The sequence below is a fragment of the Lagopus muta genome, chromosome 2 (assembly GCF_023343835.1).
Source record: "Lagopus muta isolate bLagMut1 chromosome 2, bLagMut1 primary, whole genome shotgun sequence".
NCBI classification, from domain to species: Eukaryota; Metazoa; Chordata; class Aves; order Galliformes; family Phasianidae; genus Lagopus; species Lagopus muta.
In genome coordinates this window covers 33,967,093-33,984,090 of record NC_064434.1, presented here as the reverse complement: position 1 = coordinate 33,984,090, position 16,998 = coordinate 33,967,093, and the positions used below count along the sequence as shown (strand labels likewise).

The 16,998-nt window shown below is 36.2% G+C and overlaps 1 protein-coding gene across 2 annotated transcripts in view; it reads left to right on the top strand.

Annotated features, from left to right (window-relative positions):
* Positions 1-16,998, top strand: part of SNX14 (sorting nexin 14) — a 48,857-nt gene that overhangs the window by 11,214 nt on the left and 20,645 nt on the right. Inside the window, exons 6-16 of one of the 2 annotated variants that reach the window (XM_048934863.1) lie at positions 700-787; positions 2,312-2,396; positions 4,638-4,794; positions 5,095-5,170; positions 6,637-6,681; positions 6,779-6,859; positions 7,009-7,123; positions 8,879-9,034; positions 9,262-9,386; positions 10,471-10,529; positions 14,018-14,044. In XM_048934863.1, the coding sequence (XP_048790820.1) occupies positions 700-787; positions 2,312-2,396; positions 4,638-4,794; positions 5,095-5,170; positions 6,637-6,681; positions 6,779-6,859; positions 7,009-7,123; positions 8,879-9,034; positions 9,262-9,386; positions 10,471-10,529; positions 14,018-14,044 (1,014 nt within the window). The remainder of the gene's footprint in view (positions 1-699; positions 788-2,311; positions 2,397-4,637; positions 4,795-5,094; positions 5,171-6,636; positions 6,682-6,778; positions 6,860-7,008; positions 7,124-8,878; positions 9,035-9,261; positions 9,387-10,470; positions 10,530-14,017; positions 14,045-16,998) is intronic. The other variant, XM_048934864.1, reaches the window with a different exon arrangement.

Below are 16,998 nucleotides of genomic sequence, written 5' to 3'. Positions count from 1 at the left end.
CTTTAATCCTTTTTTTCTAAGTAGAAACATACTGAATAACTTCAGTTGTTTCGTGTGGCTGCAGGTAGAAGTTCTTGTTTTGTTTTCTTTATAGTTTCTTTATTTGAAATCTTGTGTATAAAGTTGTGGAGTATGCGGAAAAGGGAAGATCCAGTTCAGTCTAGCTTAACTGGGGAAGATGCGTGCAGTACTCTTACTCCAAAGAATTTACAAAGATTACATGCCACTGAAATAGAAAACTATCACTGTTTTCATGTACGTAGAAGCTAAGTTAGATTTTACTTGTTAGTAGTCATGCATTTACTTGTTAGTAGTCATTTACTTGTTAGAAGTCATGCAAATCATAGAATGGTTGGTTTGGAAGGGACACTTAAGATCATCTTGTTCCAGCCTCTCTGCTATAGGCAGATAGTCTATTATACAGTTCCAGTGTACCCTCAGACATTTTTCTTAGGGCACTGTTGAGTGCACTGACATGCTGGTAGTGCTGTGTATTTTACTCAAGTAGAAGACTGCTTGCTCTCTCCTCACGCTCTGTGGCTTTCAAAGTCAGTTAACATCTGTTGAGGTGCCGCTGTTGGGTGTTGTTATTCCAGTTTTTAGTATTTTTACTATTTTAGTTTTTTTGTCACGCGTTGGATGAATACAGACGTTTCATTTTTTTTTCTTCTTATGCAACTTGTTTTTATAACACTGCAGAAATATTACTGATGATGAATCCTCTGTGGATGAACTGAGAGGCACGCTGCGTTTCTTTGCATCTGTCTTAGTTCGGAGAATCCACAAGGTAAGGCCACTGAAAGGTATTCACACTCTTTCTCCATCTGCAGCTAGTTCTTTAGTTTTTCAAATGATAATTCTTAAGTCAATCTTATGGGTCATACATGGGTAATTTTTTTGTATGTTATCTGCTTCTTCGCTTTGGTGCTTATACCATTTCTTATTGTAAACCATCTTGCAAAATTCTTGCAAATGGATGTCTTCTTGACACTGGCGCAAGGCATTATTAAAACCTTGAGATGATCTTTTGGCTGTCCCTCGGTGTCTTAATCTAAGTGGAAAAAATTTTGAGAGTTATTGAGAAAACTGTTAGAGAATGGTCTCGTGGCTTCTCATTCCTTGGATTCTTTAAATACAGGTAAGATTCTTGTGTTATCTAAGAGGCTTCTTAGATACTGAGTAGCTTACTGTAAGAACTAAAATACCATTCTTATCCTAATATAGTTGTTAAGAAACAGTCTGCAAAGTACATTATGAACATGTAAGTAATTTGTTGCTGTGTTTAATGATTAACACATATACCCAGTATTCCAGTAAAGTGCTTCAAGTCTTTTTTACAGATATGACTTCAAAATTTCTGGCTGTTCTAAGCAGAAAGGGAATCTAATTCTGCATCTAGGCTTATTCAGTGCTGGCCCTTCTGGTGGAGCAGTTACTAGAAATATGTCTTTTCCCCTCCTTTGTAACAGCAGTATTTTCTGCACTACAAGTTGTATGTGCACTCTGTGATGACTGATGAACAGCCAGATTCTGTCCTTTTTTATATATCAAATCCAGATGACTTTCTTGTTTACTGGAATTTGAGTCCATTGCTTTTAAAGCGAATCTGCAGGGAAATTAGGAAATGATCTGTGCAGTACAGACATTATGTAGAGAGAGATCTGAAAGTGAAATAATTCCTTCGAAGTGAAAATCTAGAATGAGATCTTAACATTTGGAATTCTAACATTTATTATTGGTGCAGAAAAATAGTTGCTTCCTCTGTTGATCGTGTAATAAGATATATTAGTTGTTACATCAACTCTGGTGTCTCTTATCGACAGTATCGAGTTAGAATTTGAGTAATAATTCATCGTGTCTGTCAGTAATGAAGTAATTATATTCTGTGACTGATTAGACAATATATACAACAAAACAATGAACTTTAGCACTTACAAGTACTAAGAACTGTTAGGGGACTGTTTGCTTTTGTTGGTGGTCTTTGCACAGAACTAGGCTTCATCCACAGTGATCTGGAAGTCAAGCTGTATTGCTATCATTACTGCAATAGAAGAATCACGTTGTTATAAAGTTAAAAATAAATGTTAGCAGGATTGTTTACAGCATTTAGTTCTACATGATGTTGTATGCTTTACAGACAAAAATGAGCACAGTGTCCATTTATCTAGAGAGAATTCATTGGTTGTTTCTGAATGATCCTTTTTATGGTTACAGTGGGGACAAATTAATAAATTTGATACTCATCGTCTTTAAGACGTTTTGGGGAAGAAACTGGAATAATTCTTTTTTTTGTTTTGAAACTATTACTTAGGTGGATATTCCAACTGTAGTAACAAAGAAAATGCTGAAGGCAGCAATGAAACATATAGAAGTGATAGCCAAAGCCAGGCAGAAAGGTAAAAATTTAACGTGCTTTCTGTTTCAAATGGCAACAAGTATAAAAGTTTATTTCTGCATGTTTGTTGATATGTTTCCCAAATCTTCTTATCGTTGCCTCCTGTTTAAAAACAAACAACATTCAACCAAAAAGATCCTTTCACATTTTTCTTACGGAGGTGGAGGTTGCAAAGACAAATAAGGAAAATGGTATGATACAAAAAATCTCTGAGATTTGAATTCTGAATCCTCACACTTTTGGAATATTAAACTCCTTTATCTGAGTGGTGAACAATGTGTTTTTTGTCTGTTCAGAGCAGTCAAGATCACTTAGCAGTGCTTCTTGCAGATTTTCTTCTGTGTTCTATCTAAGCAATTACAAATGGAAAGAGTTGTACGTCTGTTCTGTGGTATAACTGTAACTTTCATTGCTTGAATGAGTTCGCACCTAAGACTGATTTCATATCTGCATGTTAACGTCATGAAGTTGTTCATTATGTTGGAAAGATATAATTATGCTCACAGACAATGCATACATTTTTGAAAAGTAGCATCTTTTATTCTTATCCAAATAAAAACTAAGAAATTACAAAAACTCTACACTGAAGGAATATTTAAAAATACTACAGTTAATGTTATCTTTACTCTTTTCCACTGGCTGTGTTCCACAGCACTGTATCTACTAAATGTGGTTTCATTCAACTTTTAAACATAGATGTTTACTTTCACTGCAGTCATGAACTTTCCTCCCTTCCCTCAGAACATCTGCTTGATATCTATAAATATATACTGTTACTTGAACTTTGGAAATTCTTATTGATCATGTGAATAGTGGGTACGAATGAGAGTGTGATCAAATTAGACTGGATTATCTTGAAGTGCTGTTTATGTCACTTTTCATATTTCCTTTGATTTCTGAAAACACTTTTTCCCATTGGCAAAGGCCTGGATTTTAAATGTGCAGCATTGAAAATGAAATTGTTTTCTTCAGAGGTTAAACACAAAAGAGCTTCTGAGAGCAGATTTATGAAATGGCACCTGAAAATGACTTCTAGCAGCACTTCCTAATAAATGGTGCTGAACCAGTCACCTATTGTGCATTGTTTGGAGGTAGCTTTCAGGCCTTGCTTTAGTGACTGGTTGAGCTTAGCCTCTTCTGTTTGCTTTCTATATCCTTCTTAAAATGGTTGCTCTGAGGAGTATTTCCTTTCTTTCTACTCTTCCTGCCTTTACCTCTCAGTATTTGTGCAGACACCTCTACTGTTCATTACCTGTTGCTGCCAGACTGTGTCTTCCTCCTCTCTGCCTTTAGTGATGCCAACTAGGCAGACTTATCAGGCAGTACACGTTCCCACGTTCCCCATATCATCTGTTACAATACAGTAGTTGGAAAGAACCTACGAAGATTGCTGAGTCCAACTTGCGGTTATTAGCTGTGCAGGATAAGTTAGCAGTCTTCTGTACTAAATACAGCAAGCTGAGAACAAGCTTTTGCTTTGCAGATAGCAGGAATGCATTTAGTGTCTACCCCAGTATGTTTCTTGGCACGAATGTGTGACGGATTGTTCACACTACAGGGTGCAAGTTATTGCAGCTCAGTTCTTGTCTTTTGAAGTAACTTGGAGGAATGTAACATTTTTGCTGCTAATTAGTGTGTATAGTTTTTAACCTGGTAAAGCAGGTACTCTTTCAACTCCAAGCGCCTGTTATGAGGCAGTGTTCCTGCAGATCCCATGCTTGTTCTGGTTTGATTCATGCTGTTTTTATATGGCCTACTATATGTTCCTTCGTGTTTATTTCTAAATGTTCTAAGGAGGAAAATGGATATAACCAGATTGAATAAAGGTTCAAGTTTACATTAATCTTGAATTGTATTGTATGCAAAGTGGTAGATAGAAGCCCATAAAATGGAGACTAAAAAGGATGTCAGGAAAAAGCAAATAAAGATACACTTTAGACAATGCATTTTTTCTGAAGAACCAAAATGTTGAGTTCTTCAGTAGTGAGGAATGAAAAAATCATTGAGGATGTAATGCAAACTGCAATTATTTAGTGAGGGAATTCATATTCCTATGGGATTTTTCTTTTAGCATAGCCAGACTCCAAAGTCTAAGACAAGGTTCTTGTTGAAGTTACAACGTTGTATTCCTGTGGCAGTTGAACTGAAAGTATTAATTTTTAGTTGAAATGAAAAGCAGTCACCTCTTATTTCACTATAACAACAAGCAACAGCTTGTGACATTTTTTTTTTCTACTTCCAGTTAAAAATGCAGAATTTTTACAGCAAGCTGCCTTAGAAGAGTATGGGCCAGAACTCCATGTTGCTTTGAGAAGCCGAAGAGATGAACTGCACTATTTAAGAAAACTTACTGAACTTCTTTTTCCTTATATTTTGCCCCCCAAATCAACAGAGTGCAGGTATAAAAAGAATTTGTTTTCTTCAAAGTATGCACATACAATATAGTACTATAATTTTAGGGACAACAAAATGAATTCCAAAGTTATCCTTCCTTTTCCCTTTACTTGCATGTTCAAGGTCAATGCTAGCCCTTTGCTAGTGAATTATTTGATTGCCATTGGAAGTACTGCAACATTTTTAAAATGTGTTTTTAAATACTAAAGTATTTCCCAGTGCAATGTAATGCTATTAGTGATTTTATTGCCTTAAAAATTGTTGTTTAGTGTGGGTACTGATTTTTATTTTTTTTTTATTTTCAGATCCCTGGCACTTCTTATAAGAGAGATTCTGCCTGGTTCTGTTTTCCTTCCCTCTATGGATTTCTTAGCTGATCCTGTAAGACTTTAAAACATAAGTAATCTTCATTTATTTAATATTACTGTTTTTATCCTAAGCGTGTTATGGTAGAGCAAATTACACTCAGTAGTTTGCTTGCTGTGGGCTTTGACTGGGTTAAAGAAAAGAAATCTTTGTGGCTGATGTCTTTGTTCATTACAACTGATCAAGGCGAATAGCAACAGGACAAGGGGAGATTACTTTAAACTGGAAGAGGGTAGATTTAGACTTGGTAATAGGAAGAAATTATTTACTGTGAAGGTGGTGAGACACTGGAACGGGCTGCCCAGTGAGGCTGTGGATGCCCCCTCCCCAGAAACATTCAAGGCCAGGCTGGATGGGGATTTCAGCGACCTGATGTAGAGGGAGGTGTTCCTGCCTGTAGTAAGGGAGGGTTGGAACTGGATAACCTTGAAGGTTTGTTCCAACTAAAACCATTATATGATTTGAATGCTTAACTGACTGAACTGATTAAAATACAGCATTAGTATGATCTCTTAACGTAGTTTTAATGAAGGACTACAATTCCTGTCAAATGAGGAAATGTTGTTAGTATAAGTACCCTCAAATTGATATAATTATCAATTATATCAATTACTTGAGCTCTAGCTGTATGCATCTTCATAGCAGCTTAAGTAAGCCAGCTTACTTAATTCTGTGTAATTAGAAATTCTGTGAAATTAGAAATTCTTACTAATTCTGTGAATTAGAAGATATTTGCTTATGAAGATGGGATACTGCCATCTTTGATTTTCATAGAGCCACAGTATGGTTTGGGTTGAAAGGGATCTTTAAGATCATGTAGTTCCATACCTCTGCTGTAGGCAGGGACATGTGCCTCTAGGCCAGGGTGCTCAAAGCCCCATCCAGCCTGGCTTTAAGCACCTCCAGGGTGGGGATATTCATGAAGTCTCTGGACAAACTCTTCCAGTGTCTCCCCACCACCACAGTAAAGAATTTCTTCCTAATATCTAGCTTAAATCTACCTTACCTTCCACTTTACAGGCATTTCCCTTCATCCTGTCGCTGCCTGCCCTTATAAAAAGTCCCTCCCCAGGTTTCTTTTAGGCCCCCTTCAGGTACTGGAAGGCTGCAGTGAAATCCCCGTAAAGCCTTCTTTTCTGCAGGCTGAAGAGCCCTGGCTATATAAGCCCGTCCTCTTAGAGGAGGTGCTCCAGCCCTCTGATCGTCCTCTGCAGTATTTACTGACGTATCAGCAAACTATAAGCAGAAGATACTGTAACTGAAAGTATTAGTAGTTAGATCTGTTCTATCAGCAAAAATAACTTGTAGATCTTTCCACCACTAAGTAAAGACTGTTTCTGTTCAAATCTTGTAAGAAATTCCCTGACTTGTAAACAATATATATATATTTGAAATATTAATATGACTGTAACACAGTAATGAAAATATTTACATCTATTTGAGTTTCTTTAATACTAAATTTGTATAATGTTTTCTTGCAGGACACTGTCAACCATTTGCTGCTCATCTTCATTGATGATAGCCCAGTAAGTACTAACAAAGCTAAAACCAGAGTAATTTATACTTTTTTTAAAGCAGCTCTCTTACCCAGTTGTTTTCTCTCTCTTTTTTTTTTTCCTGCAGCCTGAGAAAGCAACTGAACCTACTTCTTCATTGGTTCCATTCCTTCAGAAATTTGCAGAGCCAAGAAATAAAAAGCCATCTGTAAGAAAAGGCAACATTTATTTGCGTTCCTGTTTTGCCTAATTGTTTTACTTTACCTGCTGCTTTTGTTCTACAGCTCTTTGCTTTATTTTTGTTCTCACTGAAAGTATGAAAATTGACTGTTGGTTTTTTTTTTATTTCCTATGAAGGTCTTGAAACTGGAGTTAAAGGAGATCCGAGATCAGCAGGATCTTTTATTTCGATTTATGAACTTCTTGAAACAGGAAGGGGCAGTCCATGTGCTGCAGTTCTGCCTGACTGTAGGTAAGGTTATGTGTATGCACTGAGCTTGATGATCTTACAGAGTTTAATCATTTGTATGTTTAAGTGAATATTCAGTCACAAAGCGAGGCAGCATTGTTGAGGAAGAGATTGCATTTCAAGGTCTGTGTTCGTTTACTTATGTACTGATTCTTGAATGCTAATCTTGGTAATATTGATGTTAATGTGGACTTCAGGTCTAATTGTGTTTCTGTTTATTGATAAAGGTTGTACATTTACAAATAAAGTATTCCTGTAAGAAAAAAACTTCTAGCCACAGATACAATGTGCAGCTGCATCTTTTAAATATGTGGTTACTGTGGTATTTCTAAAATGAGCTCCACATCATGAAAAGATTTTCATGTTTAGACCTAAAGCTTAAAGAGCAGAAACATAGCAGGAGCAGTAAAGATGCTGGAACCTCCTCCTGTACAGTAATGTTGGTTGTGATATATGCATTTGGTTTTACTGTTAGATGAGTGTTGTCTGAAAAGCATCTTGCTTTTCTGTGAAATTTTGGTTTTCTGTAATTTTGGGTGGTTAATGCTTTTGGGGTTTTTTTGTCCACTAGTGGTTGATTACTGGCTTACCAACATAATGCTTTTCTGTTGTGTTTGGCTTTTTTTCTTTTTTTTTCTTGTAATCAAGTAGTTCTGTTGCATGTGAAATAATGGCTCTGTCTTTGTATCCCAGGCCCTTGTTACAGCAGCAAGATGTTTGTTTTTTAATTAGACTTCATCTCTTAAATACATCACAAGTAATTAATTACTGCATAAAAGTAATATAAGTAATCTCTATGCATGTGCTTTCTTTGGGCTTGGTATCCTTCAAATGACTTTATGTCAGGAAAACCTCTTCTCCTCACCAAAAAACAGCCCAGTGGTTGCCAGTTTAATGCTAGTGCTATGTATAGAGCAGTCTCTCAGCCAATACAACTCTCTAGAGATGCTGCTTCTAGCAGGAAGATTGCTCAAACTCTGGCTATTACCAATGATCAATTTTTTTAGTAAACTTTGAAATTTTCTTATTTCTAATCTTCTCTTTTGTTTTTGAGGATGGTGAGACTGTATATTAGCTTTTAAAGCAAAGGGTGAGGAGTAGATCTCTCAGGTTGTGCTGTCTAAATATGTACTGTGGTGGTTTTTCACTTGGTGGAAATGTTTTAATGTTTTGGATAAAATCAGCTTCAAGAAACAGAGAAAATCTTGGAAGACTGTCTCTGAAGAAGGTTATTTGTGTCAATTGGTTGAAAAATGAAGTGAACGCTACCATATTTTCTTTCTGGATAGTTTTCATACCATTAATATGATGAGTAATAAATCAAGCAGGAATTGCACAATAATTGTGTTGAATATATGTATATATTTTATGTTGAATTATTGTGTTGAATATATGTAACACATATAGCCAGAGGAGATTAGTTTTCAAGTTGTCCTGTTATTAAAGATACTGAAATTATTAAAATAGGATGGAACTGGCAAATGAAATAGCAACAGAGGAGGTGGATGATTAGTTTAAAGGGCTGCTCAGGCTCTTCATGGATTTATCCTCACGGTGATGCGGAATAATTACTTTTAATGCAATTTATTTTTAGGAATAATTTTAATAAGAGTGCAGCTACCTTGACATCTTGAGGTGTCTTCTGTTTGTTCTGAAGCTGTATGAATAACTATATCTGCTGGAAAATGAATTTGTTTTCATGCTGCTACTTGTTTGCCAAGTTGATCAACAAATGCATTTTTTTTCCTTAATTCTCAGAGGAATTCAATGACCGAATTTTGCGACCAGAGCTATCAGATACTGAGAAGATGGCTCTTCATGAGGAAGTCCAGAAAATTTACAAAACCTATTGCCTGGATGAAAGCATTGACAAAATTAGATTTGACCCCTTTATTGTGGAAGAGATTCAAAGAAGTAAGTTTTCATTTGGAGGGAATGATGCAACGCTGAAAGTTAGACAGGATTTGACAGGACTAATTTATCTAAACGTGATCTCAGTCTTCTGTTGTAGCTGTTAAGATGTGTTAACCCCTTACTATGCTGTACTTACGCCATGCTTTATCAGTTCATTTCTGTTTTTTATCTATTGGACTTGTATTAGCTTGCAATTATGATTTTTTTTTTTAATAATTTTTCTGCAGTTGCTGAAGGTCCATATGAGGATGTTGTGAAACTTCAAACCATGAGGTGTCTTTTTGAAGCTTATGAGCACGTGCTTTCTCTCCTTGAGAATGTTTTTACTCCTATGTTCTGTCATAGTGATGAGGTAAGTCTGAAACATTTTAAGACAAGTCCTAAAGCAATATTGTTAGTTTTTGTAGTTGTTGTTTTTGTAGGATACACTATTTGTAAGCTGCATGCATGTATATCTGAGAAATACATCTTCATTTTTCACTTTGGTCTCAGCTCTGACATCTAACTAATCTCAGAAAACTAAATTTATTCTAGTTCAATGCAGCATCAACAGAATAAAAAAAGGAAAAAAATATTCTTGATGTTACAATTTCTTGTATAGCACTGCTACTACAAATTCCCATTCCTTCATCCACTTCTTTTATGATTGCAGGTTTGCTGCAACAGTTGTCTTCTTAATAGGCATAAAATACTATTTACTTGGTAAAATTCAATGATACTTAAAGTTACACAGATTTTATTTAAGTACCTTCAATGTTACTCATTCCAGCATCTGAAAATCAAAAGTATATTCTCCAGGAGGTCATTAGAAGCAATTTGCTGGGTTTTTAAAATTGTTCTATGATTAATGAAGAAAACTGGGCAAACTTATGCAAGTTTGTATAAATAATGTCATCATAGTGGCCACACAGCTGCTTTTAAAGCCTTCTGATAGACAACACTTCAAACACAGAAGTTGAGAAATTTTCATCCCCTTTGCAGTTTGTGTGTATGAATCAAACTGTGTACTAAGCTTCTCACATTTATTTGAGGCAGAATATATTGACTTATCCTAGAATCAGATATTTACCTTGCTTATGTTCTGTTTCATGAAATGTATCTCTCAAAAATGGTATTGATGGTCACTTTCCTAGAATAGCTATAATGCTTCAAGTGCTTGATTTTTAACAAGGAGGAGATATGGATTATACTGCCTAATTTTAGACATTAGTTTTAGCTTTTATTTTTTCCTGTTTGTTTTAATCACAAGAGGATGTAACTAAAATAAGTAGTCTTGAGAACATGTATTGCAAATTCAGTCAATCCTTTTCGAGAAGAATGTTGTAGCTGCTAGATTATGGTCAGTTTTCCTATTACTTCTGGTCTTTCTTACTGAATTCTACAGTGTTATGGCATAGTAGCCCTTACTTCCCTGCTATTATTTGTCTCTGTTGTAGTACTTCAGACACCTTTTAAGAGGAGCGGAGTCACCAACGCGCAATTCGAAGTTTAACAGGTATCTCTAGTAGTATGTTTAATTTTTTTCTTTGTTTTTCAGTTGAAAGCTTCAATTTATTAAGCTGGGAGTTTTGCTTCTGCTTAATATTAATGTATGTAAATATTTAGCGGTGCGTTTTTTAAAATGCCAAGTTGCATGCTCAAAGAGTAAGCAAAATTACCTCGAGTGTATCTCCGTTTTGAAGTGTTTTACAGAAGAGAATTTAAATTGTGATATAGACTTCATCACTTTAGAGGAGGGAAGGGAAAAATAACTGTACGAGTGAGAACAAAATAAGAAAATCAACATTTTTATTTCCACGCCTGTAAGTGACTGTGCATTTGCGTGCTGCTGTGTTGTGGAATGATGTATCACCTTCAGTTCTTAAGGGGATGGGTGTAATCAACTTAGTCATGATATGAGAATTCACTTCAGTTGTGACAGGAAAGATTTGCTATTCCTCCTGGGTCAAATGTGTGTTTGTGTTACCTAGCTGTCCTCATTCATTGTAGAAATGTAGAGTCAGAAGCCTTGTTTCTGGATTTGGGCTACATACTTGCTTACCAACTTCACGCTTCAAAAGTCTGTAGAGAAGAGTAAGCATCTGTTGTGGTGTGAGTGGGAGCCTTTCTACTGTGGTGTTGGAGCAAGTAAGAGCTTGAGAACTCTTCTTTTCTTGTATTTTCTGCTATTCTGGATAGCTCAGTCATGGAGAAGCCCAGTTCAGAATCAATTTTATACTCTAACCAAACGAAGGAAATCTTCATTAAAACATTCTATAATTTGGGTTGGGTTTCTTTCTTGGGATGAAATAAGATCCACAGTACTGCTGAAAATACTTGTGTTTATCTTCTTAGATTACCTTCTATGGGAACAATAGCAAATTGTTTAACAGCTTCTACACAGACACACCTAGCAACAGCCCTCTTGACTTGTAGTCTGCTATGAATTTTATATAACATGAGATCCCTTTCTTCTCTACTAACATTCTGTTTTTCTCTTGTTTCTCAATCTGTGACATCTATATGTACTCTTTGTAGATCTCATGACTCCAAGATTCAGGCTTAAGAGTAGTGGCTTCTCAAACTGGTGGTGATAAACTTCTGTTCCCTAGCAAAGAAGCATACAAGGCATCTTATCCCAATTGTGTTTGTCACCTATGTGATGTTTCATTAGGAATATTGACTTTAAACCACACTCCAGCTTTTCTTGGATGTGGCTACAGGATTTCATCCAGACCTAAAAATCTGCCTTCTGGTATCTTTTCCAAAATGATCCATCTCAAGAGTGAAAGGATCCTGTCACACACGTCCTAAATCTAGTCAAAGTAAGGAAATATTTAGGCTACCCTCTTGGTGCTTTGCTTTCCAAAACGGGAAGAGTGAAGTTACAGACAATCCCTACATAGAGTTTTTAAAGTCAATCTCTGGCTACAAAATAGCCAGATTTTATTCTGTTTTGGGAAGGGCTGTCACACTTCTTGGAGTTCAAGCAGCATTTCTGAAAACATATCTGGTTCACATTTTAGAATGATTTGAATGCCCTGACTAAATACTGTGGCTTGCAATAAGAGATGCTGTTCGTTCCTGGAACGATGCTTAAGTGAACGAAACAAAGATCCTATCTGAAAGTCATTTGTTTGTTGCTTTGGATTTTCCCTCTGCAGAATCTGCTATGGATAGTCACTGCCAGAAGAAGTAGAGATTACTTGTGGAATTACTCCAAATGTTATCCATGTGCATCATGCCTTCTCTTCTCTCTTCTAGCTTTAGCCCCAGTTGAGAGAAATTACAGGCAAAGTGATGAGTTTTGTTTCCCATGTCTTTGAAGTTTTGCTAGAGGCACTATGCATGTATTTCATTGACACGGTTGATTAACTAAGAAGTCTGAGATCAAATAGTAGATCTCAAATCCCAGAGGAATGAATATATGGGCAATGTGTTGAAAGATTTCAGTTATTAAAAGACAAGGAAGTTATTTTTATAGAGCAATTTCTAGGGGGTAAAGTCGGGAAGTAGGAAGAGGAGATTCAGTGTATAATTTCTGTTTTTAATCACTTTTTTAACTGTACAAAGCAATCATAACTTGTACAGACAGACAAATAATGTCCAATGAAAACTGCTAAGGTGATAAATGAGAAGTCACAAACACTTCTGGAGCATAAAGAATTCATGAGCATATCTTGATGACTAGCAGTTCAACTCTGTCATTGGTATTTTCCACCTACTAGTTAGTGTATGTGGCCATGCTTCCCAGACTTCTGGGTAGGTATATACCTGCTTTGGTTTTCTATACACACCTTGAACATACAGCAGAATAGAATAAAATAGTTCAGTTGGATTTTCAAAGATCGTCTCATTCAACTGCCTGACCCCTTCAGGGCTCACCAACATGAATGAGGGCATTGTCCAAACATCTTGAATACTGACAGGTGTGGGGGGAGCATCTGCTGCCTCTCAAGGAAGTCTGTACCAGTGTTTGGAATATGTGCAATAAATATGTTTCTCCTTATATGGATTTTGAGAAAAAGTATTTCAATATCTCATCGCAGGGTGAGCAAAAAAACATTTTTTAAAATGTAGGCCCAAATAGAAGATGTTAAAAATGTTGAGGAGTGTTTAGGAATAAAACCCACAGAATTAAGCAGCTGTATGTAATATAATAGTTTCCCTTAGTCGTAAGCTGTTCCAGTTTGCTATATATATTTCCATTTTCATAGTTGCACTGTCTTTTATCACAGTGCCTTAGAAAGCAGTACCTATTGTAAAACAAAATCTGAATTTGGGTAGTTTAATCCTGTAAACTATGATGTTCATAAGATCATTGAATCACTAAGGTTGGGAAAGACCACTAAGATCATCTAGTCCAACCATTGACCCTTCCCCACTATGCCCACTAACCGTGTTCCTCAGGGCCATATCTACAAGTATTTTGAACACCTCCAGGGACAGTGAATCCACCTCCAGTTTGTCCAGAGTTCAGTAGCTCCTGTGAAATAAAAATGCAGTGATTGTATGTATGGTCAACCTGCTTAAACATTTCAGCAAGAATTAATGAGTTAATGGCTGAGGGATTGGTTCCACATAGGAAAAAAAAAAAAAAAAAGGCCAAGTGAATTAGAGTCCTATGTGAATTTTCATATAGATTACAGAAGAACTTTGATACCTACTTGGCACTGCAATTCACTTTAACAACGAGAACCAGCGTAAGTAGCTACTGATTTAAAGAAAATCATTCTTTAAAATGAATCTGAAAGAAAATTTTAGTATCAGGAGTTTTAAATTCAAAGGTCATTGTGCTGATGACATGTTCAAGCACTGTTCTCATTTCACTCCGTAAGGATTCTAGGTCAGAAACTAGTCTCCCATAGTCGTGTTCAATCTGTAGCAATGGCCCAAGCCTATTCAGTTTTGTTGGGATAGGTCTGTTGAGTTTTTTTGTTGTTGTTTTCTTTTCACGTTATTTTCACCTGGGCTCTGAGGTAATTTATGTGCCTGTTGTTGCAGAAGTAGCCTGAGTTTGGATGACTTCCGGTAAGTCTATCTAACACTCAATGAATGTTGTGTGTTAGCTGCATTGCATCTATCATGGCTGCATCACACAGCCTTTATAACAACAATTACTCATCCATTTTACTTTTTAAAATGTGCCTTATTTAGACTTAACATTTGTCCCCATGTTTTCTTCACCATTGTTTAGAAAATACTTAATTACTAATTTTCACAAGTTTGCAGTATATCAATGTTCATTACTGTTAACTGTTTGTTTATTGTTATTAATTTTGGAATACATTTCTTAATTTGATATATTTTTTGTGATTGCTGGCTCCTCTGAAGCTTTCCATAATTTTCTTTACTCCACATTTCCAGATCATGTTTGAGATTTCATCCACTTAATGGCTTGTTTTGCCTGGTACAGCTATGTTCAGTAGGATGGATCATTGCCTGGCATTGCATGCTCACATAATGATTTTATAAGTATTATCATATTTAAAGTCAAGCACCATTCTCCAAATTAATCCTTTGTGCAGCCCTTCTTTTGATTGTTGGAGGTTTAATTACAACATATCCTGTTTTTTTAATAATTTTCTTTGTTCATGCTCTAGGTTGTCTGTTATCACTCGTTAATGCTATAATTGCTGTTCAGTGATTTTTCTCATTATTTATGCTTCTTTTAATACGTGCTATCCAAACTCAGTATCTTTTCATTTGGAACTTTTCCTGGAATTTGTCAGCGTGGACATCAGTATTTTATATATTACTCATTCTATTCATGAGGGAGCATTAGCAACTTCATTTTACAGATTAGGAATCAAGTTCATGGAAACTTTTAATCTTTTATTTGCCAGTTCAGTGCACAGAGTTACAATTTGCTAGTGCTGGGCAATTAATAGCATTTATAACTTACTCTGCTTTTAAAGCAGTTCTGTACACTCAGTGTTTCTGCTAATCAGGTGTATGGATTTTAGTCAGCCTAAAGAAGATGGTACTCTGATTTCATATACGTGTCAAAACCCAGTTTGTCTCACAGCTATGACTTGTCTGTTACTACCTGCCCCACAGAGGTTCACAGCAGCATTCTTCACCTGCACAGTCCAGACTCACCACTTTATAAGGTTGATCCTGTGGGAAAGTTATTTTGCAGCCCTCCTTCATTAAGGAGGGATAGCACCAATGCAAACTTTGTTCTGCAATTGCTAGCTCTGGAGTGATTAGCAATAACAATTTTTAATGTTACATGTGTGAATTCTGGAGCTTTTTAAAAAAATAAAAATAAAATCCAACCTGCTGTCATCACTTCATTCATCAGGAATGATGGAACTTACAGAATCTCCCACCCAGAGCCCTGCCAAGAAAGGAACTAGATTGATGGTCTAGCAGTGCTGTGATGTGGATCAGCACTAGAGGGAACGGGATGTTTTCCCAATGAAAGTTTTCTATGTTATTTGTTGACAGTAACAAATCAGCAAGTCTTGTTGGACTTCATTTCTGTTCCAAACTGGCCGCCGTCTCTCCTCTTTCTTCTTCCTTGCCTTGAACCTGGCCATATCCTAGCCCCATTTCTTCCCTTTCACCTACATTGTGAATCTGTGAATTTCCATCCTGACTCTTGGGTCATTTTTAAATTTTGCTAGCCTCAAAAGCTTGATCATCCTGTTATTTCTCTGTCTGTTAACTTCCCTAGATTTTGTCCATGCTCATCTGTCTTACTTGGCTTATGCTCTGTTTAAGTATTTGGCCAAGCCAGTCCAATGTTGTCACCATTCTTTGCTATGTGTCTGTGTAGCCTGTAAGCCACCAGTTTGTATTCTTAATTGGTACCGTTCACTGTGAAGATAATCCTATCCTAATCCATCACTGCATAACTGCTCCAGCATAATTCTTGCTCCGCAGTCATGAGACATGTGCCCTAGGTAGGTATTCTGCCTACTGCTACATCATTACCAGAGTGAAAACAAACAAAACCTTCACCAGTCTGAACTTCAGTACTCTACCAAGTCTATGAACTGGTACAAAGTAATATTCATAATCTTGACTACTGCAAAAGTTTTGTGCAAGAATAAAAGCAATGTCTTTGAAAGTCAAGCCAGGGCTCCAAAGGATTAGCCTTCTGGGAAAATTGTCTAACTTTGAATATGGTTTGTATTTTGCTATCCTTGGGTTTAAGGTCTTGAACAGGATTCAGATCTCAAATGTGAAAGAAGTTCAGTTCAGCTCAGAAACATGTAGAAGTTTAAGATTGTTCAGCCATGTGTTTGTGCTGTGATCTTTAGTTAACGGAGATCAGAAAGATAGCTGTTCTCTGTCTCTATGTTGGAGCTGATATTAATGAGATAGGAAAAATAATACCTATGAAAGAACAGTGAATTATTTATGTAATCTGTATGTAATTATAAAACAGAAAGATAGTTTCTGTTAGTAACACACAGGTGCTTTGAGTCAGCAGTTGGTGATGTCAGCATGGTTTTATGAGGGGTGAAGATGCTTTACCTGTGAACTACTGAAAAGCGGTACTGATTTTTTTCTTTTAAGGGAAAAAGAAAATACTTTGAATATTTTTGTTTATGTAAAATATTGACTTTTGAATCTTAGTAATCTATAAAGTCATTGAGTCCCCAATTCTTCAGTTCGCTGTATTGGTTTTTAAATTGTTTGTTAGCTGCCTATACTGAACTGCTGTGAATAACTTCAGGTTGATTGATACTATACGCAACTTTTTTCTTCCCAGAATTAGTCATGGCTTGCTTTTCTTTTTAAGAAATAGTCTTTGGTGTCAGGTCTTGTAACGGCATAAGAATGCTATAAAAACTGTTCTCAGTATGGAGTGCTATTCGTGCCCAAACCATCTTTCCATAATGTGTTTCTGATTGGATGATTTATCACGAGTTGCTTTATTTCTGAAGAAGACTTTAATTTTTCATCTTTCAGTCAGACTGATTCTTCAAGCCAACATTTTTCAGTTGCATCTGTTTTGTCTCATGCTCAGT